Genomic DNA, 16,180 nt, shown 5'->3' with positions numbered 1-16,180 from the left:
TGTCAACGATTTCGTCCTTGTCATTGAACATGGGCATGGTGATCTGTATTGGTCGTCTGTCTTCAGATCGTCTACTTGTGGACCCTGGACGTTCGTTCAGATCTTCACCCCTCCTGAACTCGGCTTCGATCCTCAGTCTCTCCATGGCTAACATGTTTGTGTTCTTTAGATTTCTCCTTGGCTTGCAATCTGGCTAATTCAAGCTCTCACTCACGCTCAGCTGCTTGTCTGTCTTTATCACGTTCCGTGGCTAATTGCTCCTTGTGTTCCCTAACACTTCGTTCGACAAATTCAGCTAACTGAGTTCCGTTGTAACCTAATTCCTCTCTTCGTATTGACTTAAATTCCCTAACTAATTGTCTGTCTGTCGCCATCCTGGTCTACTTGTAAGGTAACACAAGAATTAAGTCTTTTACCTATAACTTAAGTTTTACTGCCCTAATTGAAAATAGCCCCTCACGTATTTATCGTATGCCTGACTCAGTTAAACAGACGGTCCCTGTACCAATCAATCAATAAATAAACGGGCAGTACGCAGCTGGAATGCCTCCCCAAATTAGTGCAGCACTTAACCACTACAAGGCATAATTTATTACTGCGGGATTTGCCTAAATATCTCTTCTCACAAGAGAATACAAAGGAAATTTTCCACTTTACCCCACAAATTTAGAATACGACTTGATAGCAAAGGTATGTGTCTCAATTCTTACAATATCCTCATCACAATATGAAAAGAAATGGCAAGAAATTAGCATGCACAATATATATATGTATAAACAAAATAGCAGACAATGACTCGATTCACTCTGATCCTTATTTCTTATAGTAATAATGGGGTTGATCGCCCTCGATGTTATTGCCCGGTTCGAGTAAATGGAAATATAAGTGGTGAAACTTATAGGTGGAATAGATAGAGATCTGAGCAGGTATATAGAACAAACCAACACGAGCCCCCGTACATGTAAACAAACAATTTAATCAATTACATACAAACACTGTGAAATTTCATTACATCAGGAATGTACTCTGCTTTTAGAAATTTAACTTTCACCGAAATACAAAGAAAACGCAAATAGATTAAATTAAGATAGCCGATCTGTTACTGATAGATTTAGTTCATCATAGGATCGAGTGAACAGTCGAAGTCAACGTCTTGTATGATTTCATAACCTGCTCGTCCTCAGTCTGTTTTTGCTTCCTCTGTCGCTGTTCAGACCCCTTGGATCTCGGGATGATACTTTCTACCACCCGTCTCAGGACACTCTCAAAATACTTCTTCAGAGATTAATACGTAGCAGGGTTGCGTCACAGGATTATATGTCTCACTGCACTCTTCTCTATGCTTCTCCGTATAGGTCTCAGAATAACATCCCTCATTCATTCTATACGTCTCTGGAGCTATTTTCTCCCTTTGCTGTCAACGTTTTCTCCCTCTAATCGGTAAATTAGTTCGTCGGTTCCTTTCGACAATCGTCCCCCTTTTTGGACACCAGTTGTTTTACGGAAATTTCTTGCAAATTTCCGGAGTCCTACTTTTTGGGTCTCCTCTTGCAGGAAAAGCTTAGACTGATTAAAATTTGATGTGGGCGATATTAAAACCTATGAAATTTTGTGTTGGAACATGCCCTCTCATCTAACGTACCAATCAGAATCAAATATCTCTGCCGCCTTTTTCCAGAGGCGTCAAAGTCAGGGTCAACTTGACCCTGGTAGTTTGAGTAACAGAGTTTCTGCATTCTCTCAATTGTGACAACTTTACCATGAAAATGAAGTTTTCCTTGTCCTAAATTATCCGCCTGGCTGCTGTATAAACAAATGTTTAATTAGGAACAGAATTCTCCCTCTAAAGGACATTACCGTACACGGTAGTATGGCGATATGATACGCGCTTGTCTCCATAAATCTAATTAATGGTTGTCTGGTCTCAGCTAATGTATTCTTGTTAGATCGACATAAAATTTGCCACTTCACATGTAGAAAAAAGAATGTATCAATAGAGAAACTGAGTTCTCAACTTCTTGACAAGATTTTATGTTTAAATTAAAATGTATACAGTTTTAAAGAAGCCAGATATAAACAAAAGACAGTCTTGCCATGCTTACACCATACATAGTTTTTGGTGGCGGAAGCTGGATAACAGATGTTTGTCTCATATTTACATCTGGCATTTAAGGAGTTGACTAACAATTATGTGTACAAATGCATTGAATCAAAATGAAGAACACTAAGTTGATTGGAAATTCTTCTATCTACAGATATATTACAATGTTTTTATTCGTTTTCTGCACTAAGCAAAAAAATGGTTCAGACAAGCAATAAATAAATAACTTTTGGCCAAAATATATTAAATCTTTAGAGCTACCATAAAGTGTTTTGAGGTCCCATTGTGGAGGGGGGGGGGCAGTGCATGTGCTCAAATACACTGAAATCATCGAATAGAGAATACACTAAATTTTCATACAAGCCTTTAGAAAATGATTGCTTATTACTTCCTAAATTGCCTTAAAAGATTAATCACACTTGAACACTATTCTGACAACTGAAATAATCATACTTTGTATTTTATATATGGAGTAAACTTCAACTTCAAAGAAATGATGCAACAGTTCACAAACTTGCCATTAACTTTACTACAGATGGCTTAGACATTCTCATTCAAGGCAGTGTTATAATAAATTTTGTTCTTCAGTACCGTATTTTCCAGTGTATAAGTCGATGCGGAGTATAAGTCGAATTGACCAATTTTGTAAATTTTCCATCCTTCGTCCGTATATAAGTCGATTCGGAGTATAAGACGAGACCAGGTCAATAACTTGGCTTTGTATTTTATACTACCGGTAGTAACTTCCGGTTGCATGAATATTGATGGTATCGTTGTATGATATTCCATATTACCGGCAATCGTGAAATTGCATTACCGATGCTAACATGCTTGTGATTTTACTTCTGAACTGCTATATTTTGTTATCAATTGACACAGCTGAATAAACAGTCCATGCTTGTCTTATTATAATTGAAAGCACATCCATGTTGTAGTTCATTTTATTACCTGTAGTTACGAACGTAACTTATACAAACTTGTCGTTTTCTATCATAAGTTTGAAAGTCACGGACTCCGTTAAATCGATTCGTATATATATATATATATATATATATATATATATATATACATACATACATACATACATACATACATATACTATTTTTTAAGTGTTTGTTCTGTTTGGACTTGGATATAATTAACATTTTATTACTAATCTATTCAATGCTATACCCCACTATTATCTTTATCGGCGAGTTCGAATACAAAGTAATGGGTATGATCTCTTGTCCTTATAACAAATTTTGTATGGACAATGACTTCAATAAAATGTTGACAGATTTTCAATTCCCTAAAAAAAGCCTCATTTCCCTACTGGCAGCCTCGCTGATTTGACCTATTCTGTCGATTCTTGCCCTCAGTCTGGTTTCAATTATAGCCAAAGCGCTAAGCACGTTTAATTACCATGTAAATAACACTGCATAGCCATGTGGTTGTTGTGACAATGTACATCGTAATTAAAACAAGAATGAATTGTTGATTTAGAGGTGTTTATTGATAATGGAATATAGTAGGCTTGTAATACGTGAGGATTAAAAAGCTATGCTGGTAACTGCTCACGTGTGTCCAACATTATACTGGAAAATCAAATATTAATGGACCAGTTATTTCATATCTTTTTTTTAGGAACAAACAATATGCTTTGAATTAGTACAGTACACTATAGAGTATAGACCGTAAGTGTGCTATGCGGCCCGGTGAAGTTTTTACCGGTACGGTAAATTGTTTTCTTTTATTTTATGTTTGAGAAATAAGAAAAAACATGCAGAATGCAAAATAAATAATGACAAAACTTACAAATATAAACGCAGTCATATTAGTTTATGACAATTTATTGACATAGTAATTTAACATGAATTTGTACTTCTATGTGACCTGTTTTCGATTATGCTGATTATAGATCAATGTCAATAGCATACCGGATACTGTAATCCATATATAAGTCGATGCAATTTCAATGACACAATCCATATATAAGTCGATTCGGAGTATAAGACGAAGACCGAACTTTCAAGTCAAAAAGTATCGACTTATACGCCGGAAAATACGGTAATGCATTTAGCATCTTTTTGATTGACCTATAACCTGAAATGAATTAGGTTGTTAAACTTTGTGAACTTTATCTTTGTAAATTAGCACAATGGGCTTCCCCACTGAAGTCTTCAAAGCACTTAAACATCACCCTAGCTATTGTCAACCAATTGAGTAATATATAAAATGGTGATGGCTTATACCTGACCTCTTTGCCTTTTAACTGATCTATTTAAATGGCACAAAGGTTAGTTTTACATGTACTCCAGTCAGCACTGTTTACTTTCTATACATGTTATGAGCATATAGTGAAGTGGTGGTTGTGGGTTTGGGTTTGAGGATTACTGGAAATTTTATTTTTATCAAGGCATGTCATGTTATCACATGTATCCTAGAAGAATTGATCCCTGTTAGCTGCACTTCACAATCAGATACACACATACACACATAAGCCTGAAGGGGAGGGGGAGGTAACATGGAGTTACATGTACATCAACAATTGCCTTATCCAGGCATATATTACTCTGTTACTGTGAAAATAACGGCAGAACATCCCAGAGGTAATTTGGTCCCAACATGCAATCACATATCCATGAAGAAACCTATGACCAATAGTTATCGTCCACTGTGTAAATTATGTAAACATTATAGTTGTTAAGATTTTGATTCATTCCATAAATATGCAAGGATTGATGTAACCGTTCAAATACATTTATGCACAGAAGCATCACATACTCTCTTGTTGGCCATGAGACAATAAAAAAAATGTCTGTTCTAGGTGTGTGATACTTCATAATATATAGAGATATAAAAGAAGCTATTTATTTCCATTTTTTGTAAATGTGAATATTAAGCAAGTTTAATTCAGCCACTAAACCCCCTATCACTGTCAATAAGCATCCCTTAAGTTTTCAGAGGACACTAGGTAACTTGGGACCTTGCTTGGGTCTGTCTTTTTGGACCCCAATATTCACAAGTTATTGAGGAAGGGGTGTACTTTGTTAAACATAGCAAATAAACCTACCATGACACTGTATTCAACATAATACTAGCACAGTGTGCTAAAAACATTAATAAATTTCACGAATAATATCAATAGTCATGAATAATATCATGACTATTATATTATTCATGACTATTATGATGGTGATAATCCTAATGTATAATGACGCTTCTATATTCCATTGTCAGTAAACACTGCTATATCAACAATTCATTTTTTTATATTATGATTTACATTGTCACAACAACCACATGGTTATGCAGTGTTATTTACATGATAATTAAACATGCTTAGCACCTTGGCTTATTCCAGTTGAAACCAGATAGAGGACAAGAATTGACAGAAGAGGTCAATCAGCAAGGCTGCCAGTAGGGAAATGAGGCTCTCTTTATGGAAATGAAAATCTGTCAATTTGCTATTGAAGCCATTGTCCATACAGCAGAAGTTATAAGGACAAGCAATCATATGCATTACTTGTTATTTGAACTCACCAATAAAGATAATAGTGGGGTATATCGTAGAACAGATTTGCGCTAATTATATCCAAGTCAGAACAGAACAAGTACTTAAAAGATAGTATATGTATATATAAGAATCGATTTAACAGAGTCTGTGACTTTCATATTTACGATAGAAAATGGCAAGGTTTTTTTATTTAATGTTTGTATGACTATAATGAAACTATAAAGACTAGTTGACCAATGGTCTGTGGTCTTCACTTTAGCATGTCCTGAGATGTAATTTTTGTTGGATAAGAAAACATCGAAGGTCTTCCAAACTTATTTTAAATTGCACGTGGTGTTTGGTTACAGTGATGGACTTAATAAGGAGAACTAATTATGAAAATATTTAAAGGTATGGCCTGTGAAGTCCTTTGTCCATTTGTTAATAAACACCAGTAGATATTGTAATGACAATAGGATAGCTTATGCACATTGGCACCCACAGGATTTTTTGCTGGGGGGGTTCAGTCACGGCCAGGAGAGTTGGTATAGTAAGCAGTCTGAAATTAAAGCTAATATCTGATAAGCGTTTTGAACAGAATCTTGTGACACATTTTCAGCTTCTTTTGCATGATTAGACTTGTCAGAATATATATATATATATATATATATATATATATATATATATATATATATATATATATATATATATATATATATATATATATTAATTTTCATAAAAACAAAATAGCAATACGCTATTTTTGATCTTTTTTGCAAACAAATCTTAGCAGAAATTGTATGTCCATCAATTTAATGGATTTTTTCACCCAATACAAAGTGATATGTACGAAAATTTATGATACATTTAAATAATTATTATTTTGATACCTGGATTGTGTACAGAAAATTAAATGGTACGAAAAAATGCATGAAATACGGTAGTCATGAATAATATAATAGTCATGAATAATATCATAATAGTCAGGGCCTCAAGGGAGGATAGTCCTTGACTAATGAATCCCTCTCTATAAATAAAGCATTATTATTATTATTATTATTATTACATAAATAATACCATAATAGTCATGAATAATATAATAGTCATAATAATATAATATTGTGTGAATGTAACTAGAACAGTTAGCTGTCTAAGCAATGTTGTAAGCTGTACACTCTGAGGTTAATTTTCTTTCCCACTTTATTTGTGTTCACTGAAACAGGGGAGACACAATCACATGATTAAGCATCAGACTTGTAATTCAGTGGCTGCAGGTTTGAGTAACCTACCCAGGTTGACATGCTCAGCATGTCCATTGGTATGGAAATTTAGCTCCCATTTCCATAAAGTTTTTCCAGTCATTGATGGAAGGATATGTACATGTTCCAGTTGATAAAATATGTGAATTCCCATTTTTGGGTCTGAGTTGAACCTCCCAAGTTAACTGTTAGTAAGAGAACATGAATGCTTTGTGGTAGGTTGCAAAAAAAGTGTGACATTCAAGTCATATTCCAGCAGCCACCTCTATCCCTAAAACTTGCTGAATCAAGAAGCATGCATGCAGTAATAGATTTTTTCATGCGAGTTTAACCAAAAAGAGTGGAGTATATATGCTTTTTAGGTGTGTATATATATATATTGTGCCTCATATGGTAAACAAGTTTTGTCACATTTTCAGAGTTTGGAGCTTTAGATGTCCTTTCCTCAAGGGTTGGGGATAAAGATGCCCAGGAGTTTGTGAAGAAGAGGAGTAAAGTGGAGGAACAAGTGTTGTGATTCTGCACCATTTTTACAGATTAGGACATCGAATGAAATAACGCAGTCGTATAAATGATGGATGAAGAACAAAGAAGCATAAAGCTATTCTGTTTCCATTTATTATTTCCTGCAAAGAGACAGCATACTCAGTGGTCGTGTTACTGATGATTGCAACAGACTACAGACAGTAATGTACACCGAAATTGCATATATTATTAGTATTTTCATAATTTCCTTGTATTTTAATTATGCCAGTTTAAATATGTTGGCTGTATATTGCCCGTGAAAATATTTGCATACATGAGACTGAATCAGGACATCGTATCATTAGATTTTAACATTTGGATCAGTAAAATTTCTTAGCAGGATACAAAAAAAAATTGTTTTTGGTGATTTGAAACAAAACAAGTGCATTTTGGGCTATTATTATTATTATACTAAAACAGCAAATTTTGAACATTAATCAGATTCTGAAGGCATTATTTAATATGAGCCGGGGTATTGTCAGTTAAATGAAAAATAATTACTTGCATATCTCGTAATCCCATTTTTTTATTTCTTTCATAAGTTTACTGCCTGGTGTCCATGGATGACATTCATTGTGATTATTAAGATTCTCACTTAACAAATACTTAGTAGTTTTCTGGTCCAGATTTTCCCAGTGCAGTGGTCAGTCTGAATAGGTCTGGTGATACTATTTCTTCCCCATATACTATCTTAAAATCACTTTGCATGAAAACACATGAGGTAGACTCAGCACCTTACTATTGATCTGGCATTTTTGCATGAACCGTCATTTTAAAAAAATGACAAGATTTCCTTTACCATTCCTCTAAAGCATCTTGCAAAACAATTGAAACATGGCAAAAAATCAATATACTTGTGCAAGTGTTTCTGTTGAAATCATGGTCAGTCTGTCGGTTTTAGCTCACTACTACCAAGGTCAGACCAGATTTAATTAAAAACTTACAATCCACCATTGATCCCTTAATTACTTACAGCACCTCAATAAATATCCCACCTTTTGTCCTAAGTTTACAAATTACAGCAATGAGGTAATCAATTGATGTACATCTTGTTGTGTATGTGTTACTGTTGTGTAGCAATTCTTAATTGGATACTCAGCATCCATGATTGCATTGGTCATTGCACTTGTGAAATGCTGGAGACTGGTTGTGACTGGTTTCTGTAATGTGTGGATAAAACATGTTACAATACCTTTTTTTTTTATTGTTATGAGTTTATATATGCTCTTAAAATAAGTTAACAGCAAATAGTGAAAGATAACAAGCTTTGTAAATTTAATATATAATTTATTTCACTAGAATACAAAGTGAAAATGAGAAAAAAGAACGTACGGTATTGCAAATTAAATCCCAAAATAATCCAAGAATTACAGACACAAGTCCTAGTAATTTAATGTCCTGAATAAAATTCAGTAAAAGTCCAGGAAAAAAATCCCAAAACTGAAGTCAATGACATGTCTGTAGTAGCTACTAAAGTGTTGATGTGTCAACGGGGTTTTTTTTTGCTGAATCACAAAAATATAATTCCAGGTTTGAATTCAGTATAAATAATGCAGTGAATGTCTTTATCCAGCCATGAATTTTATCAGAGTACCTTTGTATTTCCAGAGAAAATAATCATTTTAGTTCAATAATTCAAACAACAAAAGATTCCAGCCCCAAATTCCTGGACACAACATGTAATACAGCTTAAAGGTGCTGGATGTTAAAGCATGAATGACCAAGTCCTCACTTTACAAAATTATATAGTTCTCTACTTGACATCAGGTCCCAATTAGCATTTTCTAAACAAAAACATTACCTAATGGAAAATAACATTCTAGAATGATTCTGATATTTACAGAATCAAAGCCATAACGTGTCTAATTAACTTAGGAAAGTCCAAAACCCTGACCCAAATCAACATATTTATTTCTTTTATTAAGAAAAATCCTTATATTAAGTCCATAAACATAGAGAATAATTTAGCTATGTATTAGTTATTGACATGAAATAAAAAGAGTTTTAAAAGTCAATCAAGTCAAGCCCTAATGAACTCAATTTTGGACAAGGCCAAGTCCAGCCTACAATGTTACATTAGATTAGCATGTAATGAAATATTTTTTTAAAGCTAACAAACAAGCAATTAAATTAAATATACATAATAAAATTATTTAATCTTTGGATTTTCAAAAGTGATAGATTTCAGCTATAAAATGGTATGTGCAGTAGAAAGGCTTTAAGATGCATATGTCCTACAACCATTGGAATCACATGTACACACTTATTTTATTGGCTATTCATTTTTTTGGGTTTTGCAGATAATTTCCATTTTCACAGGTACTTTTAAAAAAGTTCTTGGATTGTGGAAGTTGCTTTGTTGTTTTCTTAGAAGCCTAACTATTCATTACATCTTTAAATTTATGGTTTTGATCAACCATGAAATTGACATAAAATGGTATAAGTAAAAACAAAGTAGATAATTCACATTTCCATCTTTTGTCAAGCAGTGTTATACAGATTACAAGACATTGTCTGTACTTGCTTACAAGTTGAGTTCAGTCTGCAAACTCCACAGGCATATCTGCTGGCACATTATAAAATGGCCTATCGAGATCTATGTTGTTTGCAATTGGATTTGACTTATAAGTGAGAATAGATGGTATCATCACTTTTCTGGCAGCTGCATTAGCATATTTTGTCAGGTGAGATGTGGGTAGGAGTGGTACAATGTACCAAGGAGTGCAGGTTTGCAGAACCATCGTTTTGTTCATATATATCTAGGTCATTTAGTAAAGGTTTAAGATGTAAGTTGCATCTATACATGTATACATTGAAACTTTAGCTATGTGTAGTTTCTTTCATTTGTTGTTTGAAAATGACAACATATCAAACATTATGACTTTGAAATATTGAATTACTGCTTACATAGAGTATTGAGTGCGTGATGCACAAACACTGTGGACAGAGATCTTGGAAATTGCTTGCAGAAAAGTATTATTCACTAAATGCATATGTTTGTTCTTGATATGTTGTACCCTTTTCAAATATGCTTTTACAGGTAATGTTGTGTGAACTACAATTTCAAGGTAATTCAGTATTCATTGCGTATTTGGATATAATGGTTGTTATTTTGTCATGAAAAGTATTTGTAAAATCTTTGATCCAGAAGAGATGGAATGTGTGTTGTAGTTGGTATTGGGATGTTTTTGTGATTGCTTACCAACCCCTGACGTATAAAATTGGATATGTTGGGAACATTTTATCTTCATCATCACAATTGACATACTTGTTAATAATATCAACAGAACAGGCACACTTAATGCATGTCAAGGTTGCAGTTTTTGCATTGAAATGATAAAATGCCAGAGTCACAGACATTTCTTTCAAAACACCTTTTATTAAAGTGGGATGGTTATGAATATATACTGACGATTTTCAGGAACAGCATCCACCTTTATACATTCAGATACCCTTTCATTCAGACAATTGTGTAATCATGCATATTGTAAGTGTTAAAATGGTGAGCTCACCTGGCCAAAGACTTTGTGAGCATATGACATGGTATGTCATCTGTCCATCCATATTTGCTATTTTTGCCTTCTTAAGCACTTTTGGACTATTCAGATCTGACTTGGCATAAAGTTACTGCACCAAAGTTGTGATGGGGGAGTGGGGAGCTCAGTATGTTTGATCAAAACTTGCCAGGACATAAAATAAAAATTATATTCAGAGTGGCTTCCTTATCCACAGTGTGGTTTCCTTAGCAACCACGGGGAAGGAAAGCCTATTTTCCCCCTTCTTCTTTAACTGATTTTCATCATTTGCAAGAGGATTGATTTTTAGGACATGCACTGTCTAAATATTTTCAATGTTGACACCCCAGATAGTGTGTCATCCATTGCAACCATTTGGAAAACCAATTTTTGACTTGTTCTCTAAACTGGATGCACCAGTTTTGATCCAGTTTGTTAGGAATGTTTCTTAGGACATACTCTAAAAAAAAAAAAAATCCAAGGTAACTTAGCAATTTTGTGGCTTCCTTAGTAACCTGTGCAAAATCTTTTTTCAGCTTTTTTTATCAAACATGGTTGAAGTATTTCATAGGACATAAATATTCTCTAGATGCAGTTTACAATTCTTCTGTCACCTCATTGAACTTTTTAAAATTAAATCACCCATAACAAAATGCAGAGAAGATCTATTTTATCAGAATTATATAAGTTAAATTTCTTATAAACGCCTAATATTCTTTTAATTTTTTTCCCTCACCATATTCTGTAGAAGGAACACATGTCGTTACTCATCTCCACAAGTGTATCCTTTAAAAAATATATTTCCCCATGATAACTTTTGAAGGACTTACTGGATTGAAACTAACTTTGATATTGGTCACTATTAGGAAGGCATCGGTACATGTTAGATTTTGACATATTTTTATCAAAATGTGAAAATGTTTTGGGTTTTGCAGCTTGAACTAAAATGGTTTCTAAAATAAATGTACTAGATTATAGTTGGCCACCCATTAATCTGTCCATAGCTATAGCTAGATCTTACAAAAGTGCTGGATGGAAATTCACCAAACCTGATACATGAATTACTCTTGTGGTAATGATCAATGATAGGAATACAACTACAAGGTCACATGGGGGGGCTGGTGAGATGGTTTAAAGAAAGTGTATATTTGCAATGGTGAGTCGTGATGGTTGCTCTTGTTGTTGACAGTTGTGTGAAGATAATGGTTCAGTATGTTGTCTCTCAATCTGATCTTTATTGTCTTTGTAAATATTTTTTAATAAAGGTTTTAAACTTTTGGTCATAGTTTGCACTTTGTGATTAATGTAACACATTTTTGACATAACAGCTTACATATAATGCAGTCATAATAATCTTTATTTTAGTAGGTAAATGTACACTGATGTTATACATGCTTGCTCAACTTCACCGTGTTCTCTTTCATTATGTACTGAGATCCAATATTATTTGTGGGTATCAAATTTTGTGGCTTGGCTATAAATGCATATTCATGGATATTTTTTGTTTGTTTTTGCATCATATATATAGATTCTACAATCAAGGAGCTTATGAGCAAAAAGGTTTGATCACTACTACTGTAATTAGATTGATTAGGTAAATTATTTACTGATGACACTTAACAGTTAATAAGGCGGTAATTTATTTGTATGAAATTTGGTTACTAATTAAAATGTGATCCATTTGGTCATTGGAATAAAGAATGCTGCAGTTATTTATTTGTATGAAATTTGGTTACTAATTAAAATGTGATCCATTTGGTCATTGGAATAAAGAATGCTACTTGTGATCATTAAAATAACAAATATATACTGAAACCTTTTTATTCATGAAATGACTAATGTATCTATTCATTATGAAATGGTGTCTAACTGTAAAAAAAATACAGTGCTTTCAAGATCCATACATTAATTTGGATAATGTCCTGGATGAATATTCTTGTTCCAGGACATGTATATGTATGAAAAGAAAAGGTGCAGACTATTTGATATTTTATTCTTGCTAAAGTTCAATGCTGTTACATTTAGCTGATGTTTACTAACTTCTTTGGATTACGTGAAGTTGTATTGAGTAATCCTTTATACACTCAGATAAAATTAATGTTGCTGTAATGTTGTCAATGGGGGGAGGGGGATTCAAATATCCATTTGGTTAATTTTCTTTGTGTCTATCTCACTCAAGAAAACCTCAAAAATTGGTACACCACAAATAATACTGAACTCATATTAGCTCATTTTCATTTTTCTAGCTTTTGATAATTTATTACATTAATAATTATGTGTTTTGGTACCATATATAGTAGCTTAGAAGTCAGGTCCAGTTACAGACATAATGGACTCTGCCATCACATGATGCACCAGCAAAGCAAGGTCTGTGTTGTTTGTTATGCTGATTACACCTGCCAAACTTCATAGATCCAGATCTACTGGGGCATTATTGAATGCTAGATCTGCATACAGTGAGCTTGGAGTTGGATCTAACTTGTACATTAGTATATGATACCTACAGTTGTATATATGTGATCATTGCAAATATATATTGTTCATTGTTGTGTTGTGTAGTAATACTTCCTTGTGAAATTTCATTTTCTTTATGTTTTTATTTGCCTTTTTTTTCCTCCAAATTAGTTAAGTGTCCTTATGAAGTTTTGTTAAAATCAAAATCCCTTTTCACAGTATCTAGTGTGTTTCGTTATTTGTTTTTTGTTTTCTGCATTTTTTTCTTTTTCTTTTGGTTTTGCTTATTTTTTCACTGTTCTATGATTTCTTTCCAGTTTTAATGTCATTCTTGAGTCAACAGAATGAGGATTATTTCATTTTACTGATGTGTTCATTTTTCATTTATTGTTGACTTTTTCTTAAAATGTATATTTTTTTTCTGACTAATTACATTTGTATTTGAAGATATATTGATATTTTGCATTGATAAAGATTATTTCTGAATTTGTAAGTTATCTTAAGCCATTAACAAATCGTAGTGAATAAATTTTGAAATTGTGATTCTCTTTTTATGTGCAAATATTTTTAATCCAGCTAACTATAATTTGACTATGTTCATACATCTGTCTGTCTGTCTGTACATGAACATCTTGGTTTTCATTCAGTAACTTGAGTTCTGGATATATTTTCACTCCACTTGACAAGTAGATTGCTCTTCAGAACACAAAGAAGCCCTTAAAAGATTGGGTTGTACCAATAAACAAACTCGATCATGTTACTGTAACTTAGTAAAGTGAATTGGTTTCCTTGTGATAACTTGTTCTGCTTGATATATCTTAAGGCAGTCATTCCACGGTAATGCTAACAAACTTATTGATCATGGAGTCAAAAGGTCATGGGTTACGATCACTGTAACCTGACAGAGTGACATGTCTTTCTGCTTGTCAGTTTGAATTGTGCTTTTCATCACTAAATCAGTCCTGGCAGATATGTTAGTTTTGAAGGTACAAAGAAATTTATTAATTTCTGGGTTTAACAATAGCATTTCAAAGTCAATGAACCAAAAAGGAAAATGTTTTCTACATACTCTGAACTTTAATTCTGCTGCACACACTATGCAATTATACAGGTTGCTTTCCCCCACAATAAAATAAAGAACTTAGCCTTGAGATTTGGGGATCAAATGTCAAGTTGAAGAGATAGATGGCAAGAAAGAAATAGTTTGGGTGTTTAGTACATTTTGTTTATGTTGCTCTCATCTACTATCACTCTCTTTCATTGAGTGGCTCAGATGGCAGCCCCATTGCCATTTTGTTAACATGCTAAAACATTTCTTTGAATTAGGTTTCTGCATGAACCATGAAAACATATAAGGCTGTTAATTTTATTCTAAGTTATTTACAAATTTAATAGTATTTTAGGACTTCACCTTGATTCACTTTGAGTATTTAATACTTTGATGTCTTCAACAGAAAACATGATGAAAACTATTCACCAATATGTACAACATAGGTAATATAATAGGCAAGAAAAATGTAGTGAAAAATAGAACTACAGCTAAATTCAGTGACAAACATTCAAAAGAAAACCGGATATAAGCATAAGTTGCTGTTTTTGGGTTTAGCAACATTTTTTGAGTGCATGATAGGCTATTCATGGCTATTATAAGCACTGGAAGAACCTTGAAAACTGTGTTAAGACCACTGACCCACAGGAAGATTATGGCAAGCTTTCTCACATACCCAAATTCACTGAGCCATGCAGCAGATAGGAGATGGCAGTGATCAGTAAAGGAGAGTGCTTTAGACCACTCTGCCACTTGGGGTCCTGATAACATACACAAGAGTGGGACTTTTAACACATTAACCCCTAGAGCTTTTTGTTATTTTCACCTGAAAATCGAGTAGGAAACACGTTTTGAAAGCTATTTCTCAATAGACTCAAAAACACCAAAACCCCGGTCATCTTTCAATAACATACTACCTAGTTGTGTTAGAAACCATGTTTTTCATTGGCTATTGTGCATGAGCAGAAGGGTAATTTATTTTTTGTGCTAACCAGAGCCATTATTTTTGTATAGAGACCACTCTTTATTCCAAATGCCTACTTATCCTATATTTTGCAAAGGCTCATCTGTCTGTTTCCAGTTCATACCGATTTGACTTAGATCTGAGACCAAAAAGTCTAAAATCCAGACACAAAATCGGATTCTGACCAACGGCAAATTTTGGGTTTTAAAAAGTCGGGTCCAAAAAATGAGGTTTTTTAATCTGTATTTTGTAGTGCAACTTGATATTCCAGATTATTTGGTATCATTGTAGAGCTACATCTGTCTACCTTTCTATAATACCACCCACTTTAGTGTATCATGCATGACCATGACGCTACAGAGCTCGGCAGTAGGCTACTACCTCCTGCCCTGTTAAGTCATCGCTAGGGGTTAATGTGTTAAATCAGTTTATCAAATTAAGAGTTTTATGGGTGTGTGTGTGTATATATATATATATATGTATGTATGTATATATATATATATATATATATATATATATATATATATATATATATATATATATATATATATATATATATATATACCGGTATAGTATGTACACCATCCATGATATACCACAAAATGTATAAATTTTTCATTAAAAGGAAACAAGGCTTGCAGAGTTTCCTTTTAATGAAAACTTTATATAACAAGTGGTACATCATTGATACAGCATACATATTGTACATATATTTATTTATAATACATACAAATGCACATATTTGCCCTTCGAACTGAGTTAAGATTCGCTACAGGCAACTGTATTGACTGAATAAATGAACTTCTCACGTCCTTTTTGAGTATATCCACTACAAA

General features: G+C 33.4%; 1 protein-coding gene across 1 annotated transcript in view; it reads left to right on the top strand.

The window, feature by feature from the left end:
- The window catches only part of LOC149803139 (BAI1-associated protein 3-like), a 349,073-nt gene extending 333,310 nt beyond the window's left edge, over positions 1 to 15,763 (top strand). The window contains exon 30 of the mRNA XM_089953890.1: positions 7,258 to 15,763. Within this exon, the coding sequence (XP_089810016.1) occupies positions 7,258 to 7,355 (98 nt within the window). The 3' untranslated portion in view covers positions 7,356 to 15,763. The remainder of the gene's footprint in view (positions 1 to 7,257) is intronic.
- The last annotated feature ends 417 nt before the right edge of the window (positions 15,764 to 16,180 follow it).

This window comes from Sinohyriopsis cumingii, chromosome 3 (genome assembly GCF_028554795.1).
Source record: "Sinohyriopsis cumingii isolate HCF-2022 chromosome 3, ASM2855479v2, whole genome shotgun sequence".
Lineage (NCBI taxonomy): Eukaryota > Metazoa > Mollusca > Bivalvia > Unionida > Unionidae > Sinohyriopsis > Sinohyriopsis cumingii.
This window is presented reverse-complemented; position numbering and strand designations above follow the sequence as displayed.